The sequence below is a fragment of the Rhinolophus ferrumequinum genome, chromosome 24 (assembly GCF_004115265.2).
Source record: "Rhinolophus ferrumequinum isolate MPI-CBG mRhiFer1 chromosome 24, mRhiFer1_v1.p, whole genome shotgun sequence".
Lineage (NCBI taxonomy): Eukaryota > Metazoa > Chordata > Mammalia > Chiroptera > Rhinolophidae > Rhinolophus > Rhinolophus ferrumequinum.
In genome coordinates, this window is record NC_046307.1 from 27,621,468 (window position 1) to 27,635,227 (window position 13,760).

Consider the following 13,760-nt stretch of genomic DNA (forward strand, 5'->3'; position numbering starts at 1 on the left):
GCTAAGCTTTTGTCCTTGGCCTTTGTTCTAGAAGGTCAGCCCTATAACTCATCTGTTTTCTCAACCAGCCTTGCCCCCTGCAGCCCTCTGGCTTCAGCTTTTACCTTGAGGGCTTCTACAGACTCACCTTTGGGGCAGGTGCTATCAGAGGCTGGGACTGATGAGGACCAGCGGCAGTGGGCAGCAGTATGGAGGCACCGCCTGGCCTGGGGAGGCCCTTGCGGCCTGGTACCGGGTTAGCTGGAAGCGCCTTCTGGGGTGGCCGAGGCCTGGAGAAATCCTGGGGAGAAAGCCACAAGCCTCACTCAAAGGCCAGAGGGGCCTGTTCGAAAGAAAATGTTCCCAGTATAATTACAGATCAAAATCCGATGAGAAAAGGGATATATTATCTGGTCCCGTTTGAAAAGAAATTGTGTGCACGTTTCAATGCTCAGGAAAAAGCCTTTTGGGAGAGTAATTTGGCAGAATCTATTAAAATTAGAAATAAGCATTCTCTGATCTAATCACTCCACTTCCTATTACCCATGTTAGAGAACTATTTGCACAGGTACACAAAAGTGAACTTGCAAGGCTGTTCCCTGCAGCACTGTGACAGCAAAAGAAACTATAAATAACCAAAATTTCCACCAATAGACAAAGTGCTAAATTTATACAGTGACATACGATGCAGCATTTAACAAGATGAAGCAGTTTGATATGTGCTCTTGTGGAAAGATGATCAGGAGTCATTGCAAGCTGACGTACAAGCTCGACGTAAAATAAGTCACCATGACCCTCTCTTTTCTGGCCCCCAGTATAAATCTAAATGTGCAGAAAAAAGTCAGGGAGGATACAGACGGAACTGGTAACAGGTCAGGGATGGGTGTGAGAGTGTGTGTGTGTGTGTGTGTGTGTGTGTGTGGGGAGGGTGCCCAGGTGAACATTTAATTTTTTTTTTTTCAGTAAGAGCATATATATGTATTACCTGTGCAAATAAAAATAAAATTGAAAGGAAGCCTGGTTGTCTATGGGGGCACACGAACAGGACTTCTTTTCTTTGTGCTTTTATATTACCTTCACGTTTTATCTCCGTCTCAATGAGGCCTACCCTGACCACCATATTTAAAATTGTAACACCCCTGCCCCTGGGCCCCCCACCGCCACCCCAACTTATTGCTTAGGGCCTTGGGGTGGGCTGACATCACCTTCACTGACTAGGCCTCCAGTGTGGGGGTTTTCCAGGAACAGTGGTCTGAACGGACCACCCCTCCGTCTCTCCTCCTACACCTCTGTTCTCTCTTGACACCCCTTTCTGTGTGCTGCTTTCTCCCCTCTTCCTCCCTTTCTCTCCTCTCCTTTTGTTATGGCTGAACTATGCCCCCTGACATTTGTATGGTGCAGCCCTGGCCCCCAGGACCTCAGAATGGGACTGTATCTGGGGACTGGGCCTTCAAAGTGGTGAGTAAATTAAAATGAGGCCCTAATCCACTCTGATTGGTGACCTTAGAAGAGGAACTTTGGACACACAGGGAGACACGGGGGCACACGTGCACAAAGGAAGGAGCATTTGGGGACACAGGAGAAGCCCAGGAGAGAGGCCTCAGAAGAAACCAAACATACCGACACCTTGACCTTGGACTTCTAGTCTCCAGAACAGTGAGAAAAAATTCTTTTGTTTAAGCCTCTCAGGCTGTAGTATTTGTTATGGCGGCCTAAGCAGCCTCATGCACTCTCATGTCCTCTCCTTCTCGCTCCTCCTCTGGCTCCCTTCCCTTTCTCCCTCCCTCTCCTCTCTCTCTGTCAGTCTTTCCCCTCCCTTTTTGCATGGCTTTCCCCATCACACCCCAGTCCCAGATGGGAAAGATGCAGCTTCACGTTATCAGAGAACCAAACCTGGTGTTCTTAGCTCTGCCAAACGGTGACACTGCCCCATGTCTCAGGGACCCTCCAAGACCTAGTGCCAACCCCACAGTCCTTAGGTTCAGAGACAGCCTGGGCCCCAGTGGAGCCCTCTGGACTGTGCCCAACAAAAGCAGTCCCAGGAGAAAAAGAAGCAAGTCCCCTGCCCCACTGAGGGGTCACTCCCGAAACACACTGGCTGACTCCCGAAGGCCACCAGCCACCGCCCTGGAAGCACCTGTGTCTGTGCGGCGGGAACTTCCGCCAGAAGGTACAGTTGGAGCCATCAGAGCACAGGCATGCCAGATAAATGGGTGGAGGTGTAGAGCCCAGCCCCCCTCACACCTCCCAGAGCCTCCTGCCCCTTGACCTGCCCTTCAAATGAGCAAGGCGTCATGGTACATCCCTCAGTCAGACTTCCTGACTAGTGGAAGATACCAATAAGTACAATTTGGTGGTATAATTATGATGAGAGAAGTACAGGGCCACCAAATTCAGGCTTCGGGGATCAGACAAGACTTCTTGGGAGAAGTGGCATCTAAGTGGCATCTATGAGGAGGAGCTTGGCATTGGAAAGGAAGAAAGTATACCAGGCAGAGGGAACAGCATTCACAAAGATCTGGGGGAGAGAAAAAGACCAGGGAGAACGGAATCAAGTTAATTCTGGGTGGAGGGTTGGTAGTGGCTTGTCATAAAATAGGAAAACAAGGGAGGAAATCCTCTGTAGTTTAGGGGCTACCTGGGGAATATATTTCCCCACACTCATCCCTCTCACCCTATATTTACCAGAATGCAGAAAAGGCAGGCAGCTCAGACAAGCGAGTTCCCAGCCTCAGTCATTTTGCATTAAAATGATGGCCTTAAAAGCACCCTCCCCAGTGTTGCTGAGAATCCACTTACCTGGGAAAGAATGCAATTTGGTGCAGGGGGCACTGGCCGGCTTGGGGGAGGCCTCCTGGATGACTCCTTCCTCTCTACTTGGGCCCAGGCCCCTGGGGAGTTCCTAGGCGTCCTGATGAGGTGTGCAGATAAGGGCACAGGTGGGGACCCGCCATGCAGATAGTCCGGAGGGGGCCGGGGAGGAGGCTGGGAGGGCTTCCGTGGGGTTTCAGGGGTGTTGGTCACCTATATGCATAAGACAAGGAACATCTAAGACACAGGAACCCTCAATGCACTTAAAAACTCAGGGGTGCCCCTATGTGTCTCACTGAGAAGACTAAAGGCTGAGGGGAAAGCAGGGTGACTTGTTAAATCCACCAGATGCAACCTTTAAAGTCATCAGGGGATGTCAGAACCAATTGAATGTCTCTCAGGCCAAGAAAGTGGCTTTTATTACCAACCCCACAGGCCACAGAGGTTCTTAGGAAAATCCAGCAGGGTCCTGAGAATAAAGGAAAAATAGCAAAGTTCAAGGCACAAAGCCCTTACCTTTCGCTTGCCCTGGGGCGTCTGCAACTTGAACGTTGGGTTGGCATGGCCAGTTCCACTGCTCTGAGACACCCTGAAGGGACAACTAATAACAAGGGATGGGGGAAGGCATGTGATCATCAGGGTCAGAGCCTGAGTTCCCTCTGACTCAAGCACAGCCAGTAAACTGCTAAATCCTCCCTAAGTCTGCTCTGGAGGAAGTGGGATGGGTCCCCCTGAGCCCCAGCTCCCTAGGTATGGCCTAGGGACATGTATGGCCAATGGAGAACACCCAGGAAAGGAGAGTTGACCTTACACAAAGCAGAATTTTCCTCAGCACTTTCTCTTCAACCTTTTAAAACCTTTCTCCCTCAAGGGGACATAAGGGTGTCACCAGTCATCAACCAATCCCCCTTAGGCACTGATCCAGAAGGACCTGGGATTTAAAATCCTCTCCAGAACAAGTATAATTTCATAGGGAGCTAAGAGACTAGACATCTTCAACATCCAAAGGAATGAAGATCTTTAAAAACTAACTTAGGTGAAGTCCAGCCACCCTTGTGAGTGTCTTGAGCTGGACCTTCTTTCTTTGTTGCCTCAGTTTCCTGCTCTTGAAAATGGGGAGTAAATCAATTAGATGAAGGATGGAACACAGATTTCTTTTCATACTCCCACTTGAATTGCTTGGGGGCATTCTGATGAGAAGGGTTCTGAAGTGATGACCAGGCTCCGTAGAGAACACTTATGGTGAGATCAACTAGTAATGTCTGCCATGGTCACGGGGCACGGCGGACGGGAATGGGTGGCGTGTACCTTGCTTTGGCCTTCCCTGAATTAGCACCAGGTACTGCTTACAAAAGGCTTGACGGGGACCCCAAGTCCTTCATGGCACCCCATCATACCTGAACTGTTGCCTCAGCTTGGAGGGAAGGGCTAAGGGCTTGAGTTGGCCCAGTTTGTTGTTCTGTTTACAGCAGTAGTACAGCAGCATGAGGACCGCCAGCACAAACATGGCTGAGAAAACTCCAGCTACCACGGGACCAACACCTTCCAGAAAGAGAACCCCCGTGAGAGAGTTAGAGGCTGTTTGGACTACAGCAGTGGATTTCCAGCAGTGTGTTCCTGATTCGTCTTCAGATATTTGATTTGCATTTAATGTGTATTACTTATTTTAACTTAAAAATCACAATAAAAAGCACACATTGTGTACCACTGGGAAACCACTAAGAGCAGCTGAAACATCCAGGTCAACTTGCTGGTGCAGACCTCAGAATAAAGCTTCTCCAGCCACTTCTGTTTAATTGAAGAGTCCCTTTCAAGGTCAGGAGCTCCAGCTCTATTATTATTTACCACTAGTTTTCAGCCTGAATCATGTTTTCCTGGACATAAAACAACCAACACAAAACACTGAGAGGCTTAACTGACCTAAGGTGAGAACTCTCACACATAATCCAGTTTCACAGGTGGTTTCATCAAAGCTGCCTCGATGTCCTCACAAATTATAAATTTAAATGTAATTATATATATACACACACACACACACACACACACACACACACACACATACCCATGACACATGGCTTTTATCTGTTTTATACACTGAGGTTTCTTCCTTGGGAGATTTTGCTTTTAAAAAAAAGTTCTTTGCTACTATTTTTTTAAAAAAGCTTGGAAACCAACAACTAGAATCCTTGAGATTTCCACTAAACAACTATACATTTTTCTGAGTGCCCAGTTTCCATTTTAAGCGTTATTCATCCAAGGGAATCTGAACCAATGTGCCTCCGGTTCATGATTATTTTTAAGTGGCTGAGAAGGACTGGTCACCACCCACCCCCCCCAAAAAGGAAGAGACTGTTCAATAACCTATGGTCTGTCTTTCTCTCTCTCTAAGCAGGTTTATCCTCAGTAGAAAGGACAGAGGAAGAGCTGCTGAGCTGAGCCGCACACTAGGCTGCCAGCCTCAGCTGTTCCTCCCACTTGACCTGTCTTTTCTGGTTCCCTCAGCTACAAAATCAAGGTGATGAAACTGACTCATTATCTGTGTGCAACATGCCACCAGCCCCCAAAGCACCCACCCCTCCTCACAAAGGTGGGCAGAGGCCCCAAGCAGGCTGGACACTCACTCTCGGGGGGCATGGGCCCACTGTCGATGCTTCCCCCCTGGCCGGGCATGTTGCAGAAGGGCGGGGCCCAGCCCCGGAAGCAGTGGCAGTTCTGGTTGTTGTTGCAGACCTGGAGCAAGGACAGGGCAAAGGTGTCAGCACCCTGGAGAGCGCCAGCCTCCCACAGGGCCTGCCCCCCTGACACCAGCAGGGAGGAGCCCCAGAAGCCCCCCACCTCCTGCACACGTACCCCGTGGCCATTGCACTTCTTCCCACAGCCTTCCGTTTCAAAGAAGGAGGTGTTTCTGCACTGCCCCTCGAAGCAAATCTGTAGTGAGGAGGAAACTGAACTGTGAGCACAATGGAGGGGACACTTGGCAATCAATCAGGAGACTGGGGTTGCGTCCCTAGAATATATGGGACTCAGAAAGGCAGCCCATCAGGTTAGTTATTACAGTGAAAAACTGAAAACAACATAAAAAGCCAAGGACAGGACAGTAGTTAATTAAATTCTGCTATTTCTTTTATGATTAGGGAGAAAACAACAAATATTATATGGTTAAAACATTATATTTAATAATAAATATGTTATTACATTCAATATTACTGTATGTTGGTTATCTGTTAGATACTTAATTACATATTAATATGCACTAATTTAAATATTACACTTAAAAATGATGGTGACAGCAATCTGCTATGTGCCAGGTACTATATCCCAAGTGCTTCACATGCTTTTTCTAATTTCATGTTCACAGTTAACTCTGAGACAGGTGCCATTATTTTCCACAGGATTCCCCAACTCCTAGTCTAGTCCGTGTCTTAATTCATGTAATAATCAACGATGAGGGTGAAAGTGTTAACAGCTAGCCCATCTAAATGGTTTACAGGGATTACCTCATTTAGTCCTCATGACAATTCTATGGGGAGGGTCTTGCTTTACTTTATAAAGGAAGCCACTGAGGCACAGAGAGGCTGGGCAAACTGGAATTCGACCCCAAGCATCCTCCCTCCAGAGCCCGCACTTCTCAACCACTGTCCTCTGTAGCCCGTCTCCTGCGTGAGGCTGGAAAAGGGGACTCACATGGTTGTAGCCACACTTGGTCCCGGTCATCACCAGGCCTGGGTCCAACATGTCCCCCTCCTCCTCGGGGCCTCGGTAGACGTGGGTGCCCCGACATCGGATCTGCCTCCCGTTCATGATGATGGTGGTGTCGATGGGGACGGCGTTGGACTCCAGGGGCCGGGCCTCGGGACTCTGACACTGGATCTTACCACACTTGGCATCTCTGGGCCCAAGCAGAGGGAGGGGTGATTAGAGGCGGGGGAAGAGCTGGGGCACAGAAGAGCTTCAATGTTTCTTGACCAGCAGAGCAGGCTAGGCTTGGGGAGGGGCACAGGGGCACTGAGCACACTCTAGGGACCCACCAGGAAAGACGCCACGTGGACTTAGAGCAAGGGAGGGAAACAGGATCCTTGTCCCCAAACAGATCTAGGCCAGGAAGCTGGTCTTGGGAAGTCCTCTTTACTATGACAATGGCCTGAACTGAGTAACCTGCCCCCTTATGCTCCTTGCACTCCACGCACCAGGTGCTCCAGCCAGAAGCCTGGTACCACCCCCAATGTCCCATTCTCCCTCACTCCTGGGTTCAAGCAATGTGCAGTCCTCCCTCCTATATATCTACCCTAATTCACAGCACCATCGTCTCTCACTTACCTGGATACCAGGAAACTGATCTTCCTACCTCTACTCTTGCCCCATTGGAATCTAATTTCCAAATCTAAAATCTGCTCTCAAGCCAAAGTCCAAAGTCCCCCAGCTATGAATTCAAGACTGGTCATGATCTGGCCCGTGTCTGACGATCCAGGATCATTCTTCCGCAGGCCCCCCCACCCATTTCTCCCCAACATGATACTTTATATCAAATTGTTATCAGTCCTTCTGACCACCACTTTTTTCCTACTCATCTCTGCCTGGGACACGGTCCCAGGCACTAGCACCATTCCCCTCCCTGTTCAACTAGATAATTTCTCCAGATCTCAGCTTAGACTTCCTTTGGGAAATCGCCTCCACCCAGTAAGACTGGGTTGGGTGGCTCTCTTCGCATGTCCATTATCACACTGCATCGTTAATTAAAAGTTCCATGTACTCAGCATAGATCTGGCACATGGTAACTCTCAATAGATAGTGGATGGGTGAATAGATGGATGGATAGATGGACGGGTGGGTGGCTGGCTGGTTGAAATGAGTGAGTTAATGAATGATAGGCAATTCAGATGAGGGTATGATTAGCACCCTGCAGAAATGACACAAAAGGCTGATTCCCTGCCCTACTGTAAGAAGGTCCCTAAAGGAAGTCTGACCAGCTTTCTAGGAAGCATTGCCATCCACACCCTCCCTCTGACTTCCTTAGGGCTGAATGGGGCATTGTCCAGAAATGGGCCTGAAAGAGATGACTGACTGTGACCAATTTATTTAAAGGCCCAGCAGTGGGGCCAGCCAAGCTGCTGAGCTGGGTGGGAGTGAAGCAGACGGAGCAGGAATTGCTTTGTCCTCCCCACCTCCATCTCAGGGGGTCTGCCCTGCAGGTCGTCACCTCATGTTGCACTTCCTGTGTTCTCCGTTCATGTCCTTCCCACAGTTTCCAAAGGTGTCCCCTGCCACATTCACCTTCTCGAAGCAGAGATCAGGAGCAGGTCGGGCTCCTGGGTGAGCAAGAAACATTTATCAGTACATGAGCCAACTTTAGTAAAAGTCAGAAGCTCCCAAAGGGCAAAGCTAACCCTTGGGACAATCTTGAGGTTAAGAAACTTTCTTGGGACAGAATACGCAGCCTTTTCTTCCTTCAGGTTATTCTACCCCTACCTTCTCGAGACCTAGGTGTTATATCAGTTCTTTACACTTTACTGAGGTTTTCTATCTATGGGAGGTTTGTGTGCTAACTCTTCTCTCTCATGAAGAAGGCTGTCTCATTTCAAGATTTTTAAAAATAGGTAATACATGCACAAAATTTAAAAGAAATAAAGTTATGTTTGGGGTTTTTCCAATGAGCCATTGCAGTTCCTATTTCCCTATACCTTGGAGAAGCAAACACAATTACCAATGTGTCCTCTACAGATAACGATATTATCGTGTAGATATAATTCTTGTGTATCTTTTAGAGATGATCTATCTGATAAAGAAGGCAGCACATTCTAGTCACTATTCTACATCTTGCATTGTTCATTTAATTGATTGTGGGAGAGAATTTTATGCAGTACATATAGAGCTACTTCCTTTTTTTATTCAGCTGCATCGTGTTCCACTGTATTGATGTACAGGAATTAATTTAATCCGTCCCTACTGAAGGATACATAGGTTGTTATCGTTATAACTAACAATGCCGCGATGCATATTCCTGCAAATCTATTTCCACATGCACGTGAGAGTACAATGTAAGATACATTCCTAAGAAGTAGAATGCATGGGTCTAATGAGCAGTATTTATAATCTTCCTATCTGCAAATGGCTCTCCATAGCGGTTGGACCTGTTTCCCCACACTCTCCACACAACTATAGTATTATTGCTCTTGTTGTGGTACAGTATTATTGTTACCACTACTACAGTATATTAATTTTTCAGTCTTTGCCAATCTGATAGATGAAATATCCCATCTTACAGTAGTTACACTTTGCTTTCACTTAATACAAGTGAGGGTAAACATCTTCGCATAGCTAAGGGCCGTTTGCCTTTCCTTGTCTGTCGCCATCTTCTGCCTGCTTTTCTTTTGGATTATCCTTATCCATTTACCTGCTCTGAGAACTTAAGGCACTGAGGAACTGGGAAGAACACAGTCCATTGCCTCTCCCTGGAAGTCTACCCTGACCCAAGGAGAGCGTCTGCAGATGCTGTTTGGAAGCCAAGATTCTAAGCTACCCGAGCGCCTGAAGGGGGAGGTTGGTTCGGCAACGGTGGGGCGGGAGGAGGGCCACCGACCCCACCACTTACCAGGCCCCCACAGCTGCTGGCACTGCTCCTGGTAGGTGAGGCACATGCCGTTGTAGCAGTAAGCCTGGCCGCCCTCACAGGGGGTGCCGTCCATCTGGTAGAAGTTGGTGGGACAATGGGGAGACTTGCCCGTGCAGAACTCCGGGAGGTCGCACTGCCGCGCCTGCTCCCGGCACAGAGTGCCAGGGGCCAGCAGCTGAGCCGAGGAATGAGAGGGAAACACAGTCAGTCTTTCGGCTGCCCTCCACCCTACCAGCAAAGGGCTCCTGAGCGTCACTCTTGTGGAACAGAATTTCCCATCACCCTTACTTCAGAGCACCTCTGACATGACCTCATTAGTTCGAACCACCATCAACCTTTTAATACGAATAGTGACTTAGAGTTTTGCAGGTCATTTTACAAATGCCAACTCACTTCCTCTTCATAGTAGTCTTAAGAAGTGGGTATGAAATAATACCTATGCACCAGTTTACAGTTTGCTAAGTGCTTCAGTAATAACGGCTACTTGCAGGGAGCTCCACCTAAGTGCCACGTACAAATATTACTTCATTTATTTTTCATGATTGTTTTATGTAATATAGTTATCTTGTTTTACAGATGATGAAACCTGAGGTAGAAGAGGTTAAGCAATGTATCCAAAGTCTCATGGCGAGTTAGTGGCAGATGAACCAGGTCCACTAACATATAGGCACAGATACACACACACACACACACACACGCACACACTCACACACACACACACAGGTACATTATAAACTCACATATGCAAACATACAGACCCATTCACACATATACATCCAAAATACAACACAATATGTACATACATCTTCCCCTGAACATCTACATGTATACCCACGTGTGCGCGCACACACACTAAACCAGTATTCACACATCTTTGAATTTACAAAGCCCTTGAGCAATAATACATCCCCATTCTTGAGCCAAACACTGGGCTAAGTGTGTTACACCTACTTCTCTCACGCGATCCTCACAATATACGAGACAAATACTGCTATTTGCCTCATTCTGCAGATGAAGCAGAATGAACCTGGTCAGTAGCAGACCTTGGGCAAATGGTAAAACTGAGTTTCACTTGAGTCCTCCAGTCTCCCTGTGGTCAGTGTTATTAATACTCTTCCCATTTTACAGATAAAGAACCTAGGCCCGGATGGTTATTAGGCTGCTCCAAATCATACAGCTTGAACTGAAGTCTCAGACTCCAAGCTTCGTCTTTCCCACACACTTCGCTTCAGGGGATCCTTTCTGAGACTCAAACTGAAATCCTGGGACAGAATGAGATGGGTGGGTCCATTCTCAGGCCTGGGTCCGAGACTCCAGGACCCAACCCAACCCGCACAGCCTCCCTGGAGGGATACTGGTCCGCCCTGGAGTCAAACCAGAACTCACCAGATGGCGTGTGAGTTCCCCTGGGCTGGGCAAGGAGAGCTACCCCTGAGAATAGGGCCCTCCCTGCTCTCAGATGACTCCACACCACCCACAAGGTCCAACCAGGAGGAAAGGCAAGAATGGGCGAGCTCCGGGAGAATAAAGAGTGTGGAGTTGAACTCATTAAAAAAAAAAAAAAAAAAAGAATGGGCCAGCTGAGCAATTTGCTGAAAGCATGGAGACTCAGTTGCATGGAGGGGCAGGGGCCGTGTGTAGAGGAAGAAACCACAGGACTCATCTCTCCAGCCCGGAGCAGGATGGAGAGGAAGAGAACCCAGCCTGGAGCCAGCATGCCTGGGTTCAAATCCCAGCTTCTTAACCACCAGCGGGACCTGGGGCAGCTACTTAACTTCTATGCGTTTGTGCAAAGTCAACAGGACAGTAACCCTCTTGTGGGGTTGCTAGGAGGAGTGAGTTCAAATAAAACACGTGAACGATATCTGACGCATAATGAGCACGCAGCAAGCGGTCGGTGGACGCACAAGTCCACAGTTCGCATCCAAAACCTTGGGGCTGGATGGGCTTCAGACGCTTCGGATTTTAGGAAGCAGACGTTATACATATGTACGTACACTGGTATGTATAATCATACACATTACAAAAGTATGATTACCCCCCACAAGGCCTGGGGTTACACTTTATAATCAAACACATGAATATTTCTGCAATGAAGTATAAATATTCACATAAGTGTGATTTTTTTTTTTAAAGGCTCATTATCCTCGTATCAATTCAGGTCAAATTTTACCATCAAATGAGTTAAAACTTTTTTTTTTTTTCAGTTTTCAGAACTTTTCTGGATTTCAGAATTGCGGATAAGAGATTGCAAACCACTAGTAACAGCAATATGTTCCACATCAGTATTAAGAACATGGGTTCCAGAGCTGGGGACAGCTGGTTCAACCCCCTCCTAGCTGTGTGATCCCAGATAAGCTACTTATTCTCCTGGAGCCCCATCCAGTTCCCTCATCTTAAATTGAGGATAGTAACACACAACTCGTGGAACTTTTGTGAAGATTAAATGAGAGAACATATATCAAGTCGTTTGCGCAGTGCCTGGCATCAAATAAGGGACCCATTAACATTAATCAGAATTATGTTGATTATTATTAGGAGCTCCAAATAAAATCTAGCTTACTGTCTCTGGACATTTCTTTTTAAAAAAAAACACTTCTCCCATTTACCAGGAGGCACAACCCTCTGGGATGATTTGAACTCAGTGGGGCCCAGTAGGGAAAAGAGTTAACTTGGTTCAAGGGTTTCTAAAACTTTGACACCACCACTTCCGCAAGATGGAGGCTGAGGCTGAGTCTGGGCCATCCTCCCCCAGCAGAGCACTGGGCTGTCAGGGGAGAACCACTGACCTTACACCGGTGACAGCAGGAGCCGTGGGCACACTCTGCTCCTTCTCTCAGGGTGCAGTTAGAGGCATTGCAGCAGGGGTTGTCACATTCCTGGTGGGGGGGCAGAGAGGGTGGGCGTGAGCCTGGGGGCGGCAGGGTGGAGAGACAGGAGTCTGGGTGGGATGAGGGTCGTTACCCTCCTCCGGCATCTCCCCACCTCTGCCCCACGTGCCCCTGGAGTCCGACTCCTTAGGAAGCCTTTACCAAAAACTCATTTCAAAAAACAAAACAAAACTCATTTCATCGGTTAATCGCTATGGTAATGTGTTCTTTATCATAGAAAAAATATACGTATGCACAATCATCAGTAACACCACAACTTTGAGTGTGCACATCTTTCCAGGCATTTTCATAGACACAGATATAGAAATGCACTTATTTTACAAAATTATAGCAGGATCCACACTGCTTTTTAACTTAATATAATTTGCATACTTCTTGTAGTCATGTGTTCTTCCAAGACAGGATTTTCAGTATAGCATTACACTATGTGGAAATTCTGTGATTTGTTTTTCTCATCCCCCATAGAACATCCAGAGACTCTTCCTTTTATGCTGCCCTCCCTGCCCGCACACTCCCAGGCCTTCCTAGCCCATAAGAAGAGGCCATCGGGAAGGAGGGCATGCTACAACCACCTTGAACACAGTTCATGTCAGCTGCCGGCGCCTACTTCCTCAGACCTCTCTTGCCATCTGCTGCTCTGCCTCAACCCTCACTGGCCTGGGCCTTTCTTTCCAGGACAGAAGGTCTCTAGGGGTTCCATGCTCTCCTCTCTTCCTTCCTGCCCTCCGGGTCCTGATTTGCTGACATACAGCATGAGATTTAAAAGGATAATGAGATGTCCAGAGCTTCTGAGTATCCTTATCACATCTGTACTCCAGTCACAGGCCTCTCCATACACACTTCTTGACAATGTGCCACGCATAGGACCGGCACAGCCTGGGAGGCAGGAATGTTCCCATTTCACAGATGGGGAAACTGTGGCTCAGACAAGTCCCAAAGCTGGTCAAGGCACATACCAGGCAAGTGTTGGAGTCAGGTTCAAGCCACGTCTGCCTGGGGCCCATCCCACGCTTATTAACCATATCATAACCATAACTGTCCAGGACTAGCACGCTGGAGAGACCAGCATGCCGCCATATGACTATCTTCCCTAAGAGAAAGAATAAGGACACTTTCCTTCCAGTAATCTCTCACCATCCTGGGCTCCAGGCAGACCAGTTCCTTCCCTTCCAACATACCATGTCTCTTCCCGCCTCAAGGGACGGTCCTTGCTCTAGCTTCTCTCCTTCTGCTCCTCACTGACTTCTAACTTAGCCTTCAGACATGGGGTCAGAGGTCACACTCTCTCCCAAGCAGGGCATCTCCCCTCCTACATATACTCACAGCACCTTGTCATCGGCCCTCCTAGCACTTACCATGGATTGTACTTACATATTTCTGCAACTATTTGGTCAACATGCGCTTCCCCCACTATACTATATGCTCCGCAAGGACAGGGATCTCATCTATTTTTGCTGTATCTGTCCTGT

The 13,760-nt window shown here is 47.9% G+C and overlaps 1 protein-coding gene across 1 annotated transcript in view; it reads right to left on the reverse strand.

Moving 5' to 3' along the window:
* The window catches only part of ADAM19 (ADAM metallopeptidase domain 19), a 77,727-nt gene that overhangs the window by 4,181 nt on the left and 59,786 nt on the right, over positions 1 to 13,760 (reverse strand). Inside the window, exons 13-22 of the mRNA XM_033096319.1 lie at positions 12,190 to 12,279; positions 9,380 to 9,575; positions 7,988 to 8,096; positions 6,475 to 6,679; positions 5,641 to 5,718; positions 5,412 to 5,520; positions 4,188 to 4,332; positions 3,307 to 3,391; positions 2,779 to 3,003; positions 128 to 280 (exon numbers count right to left, since the gene is read on the reverse strand). Of these exons, the coding sequence (XP_032952210.1) occupies positions 128 to 280; positions 2,779 to 3,003; positions 3,307 to 3,391; positions 4,188 to 4,332; positions 5,412 to 5,520; positions 5,641 to 5,718; positions 6,475 to 6,679; positions 7,988 to 8,096; positions 9,380 to 9,575; positions 12,190 to 12,279 (1,395 nt within the window). The remainder of the gene's footprint in view (positions 1 to 127; positions 281 to 2,778; positions 3,004 to 3,306; positions 3,392 to 4,187; positions 4,333 to 5,411; positions 5,521 to 5,640; positions 5,719 to 6,474; positions 6,680 to 7,987; positions 8,097 to 9,379; positions 9,576 to 12,189; positions 12,280 to 13,760) is intronic.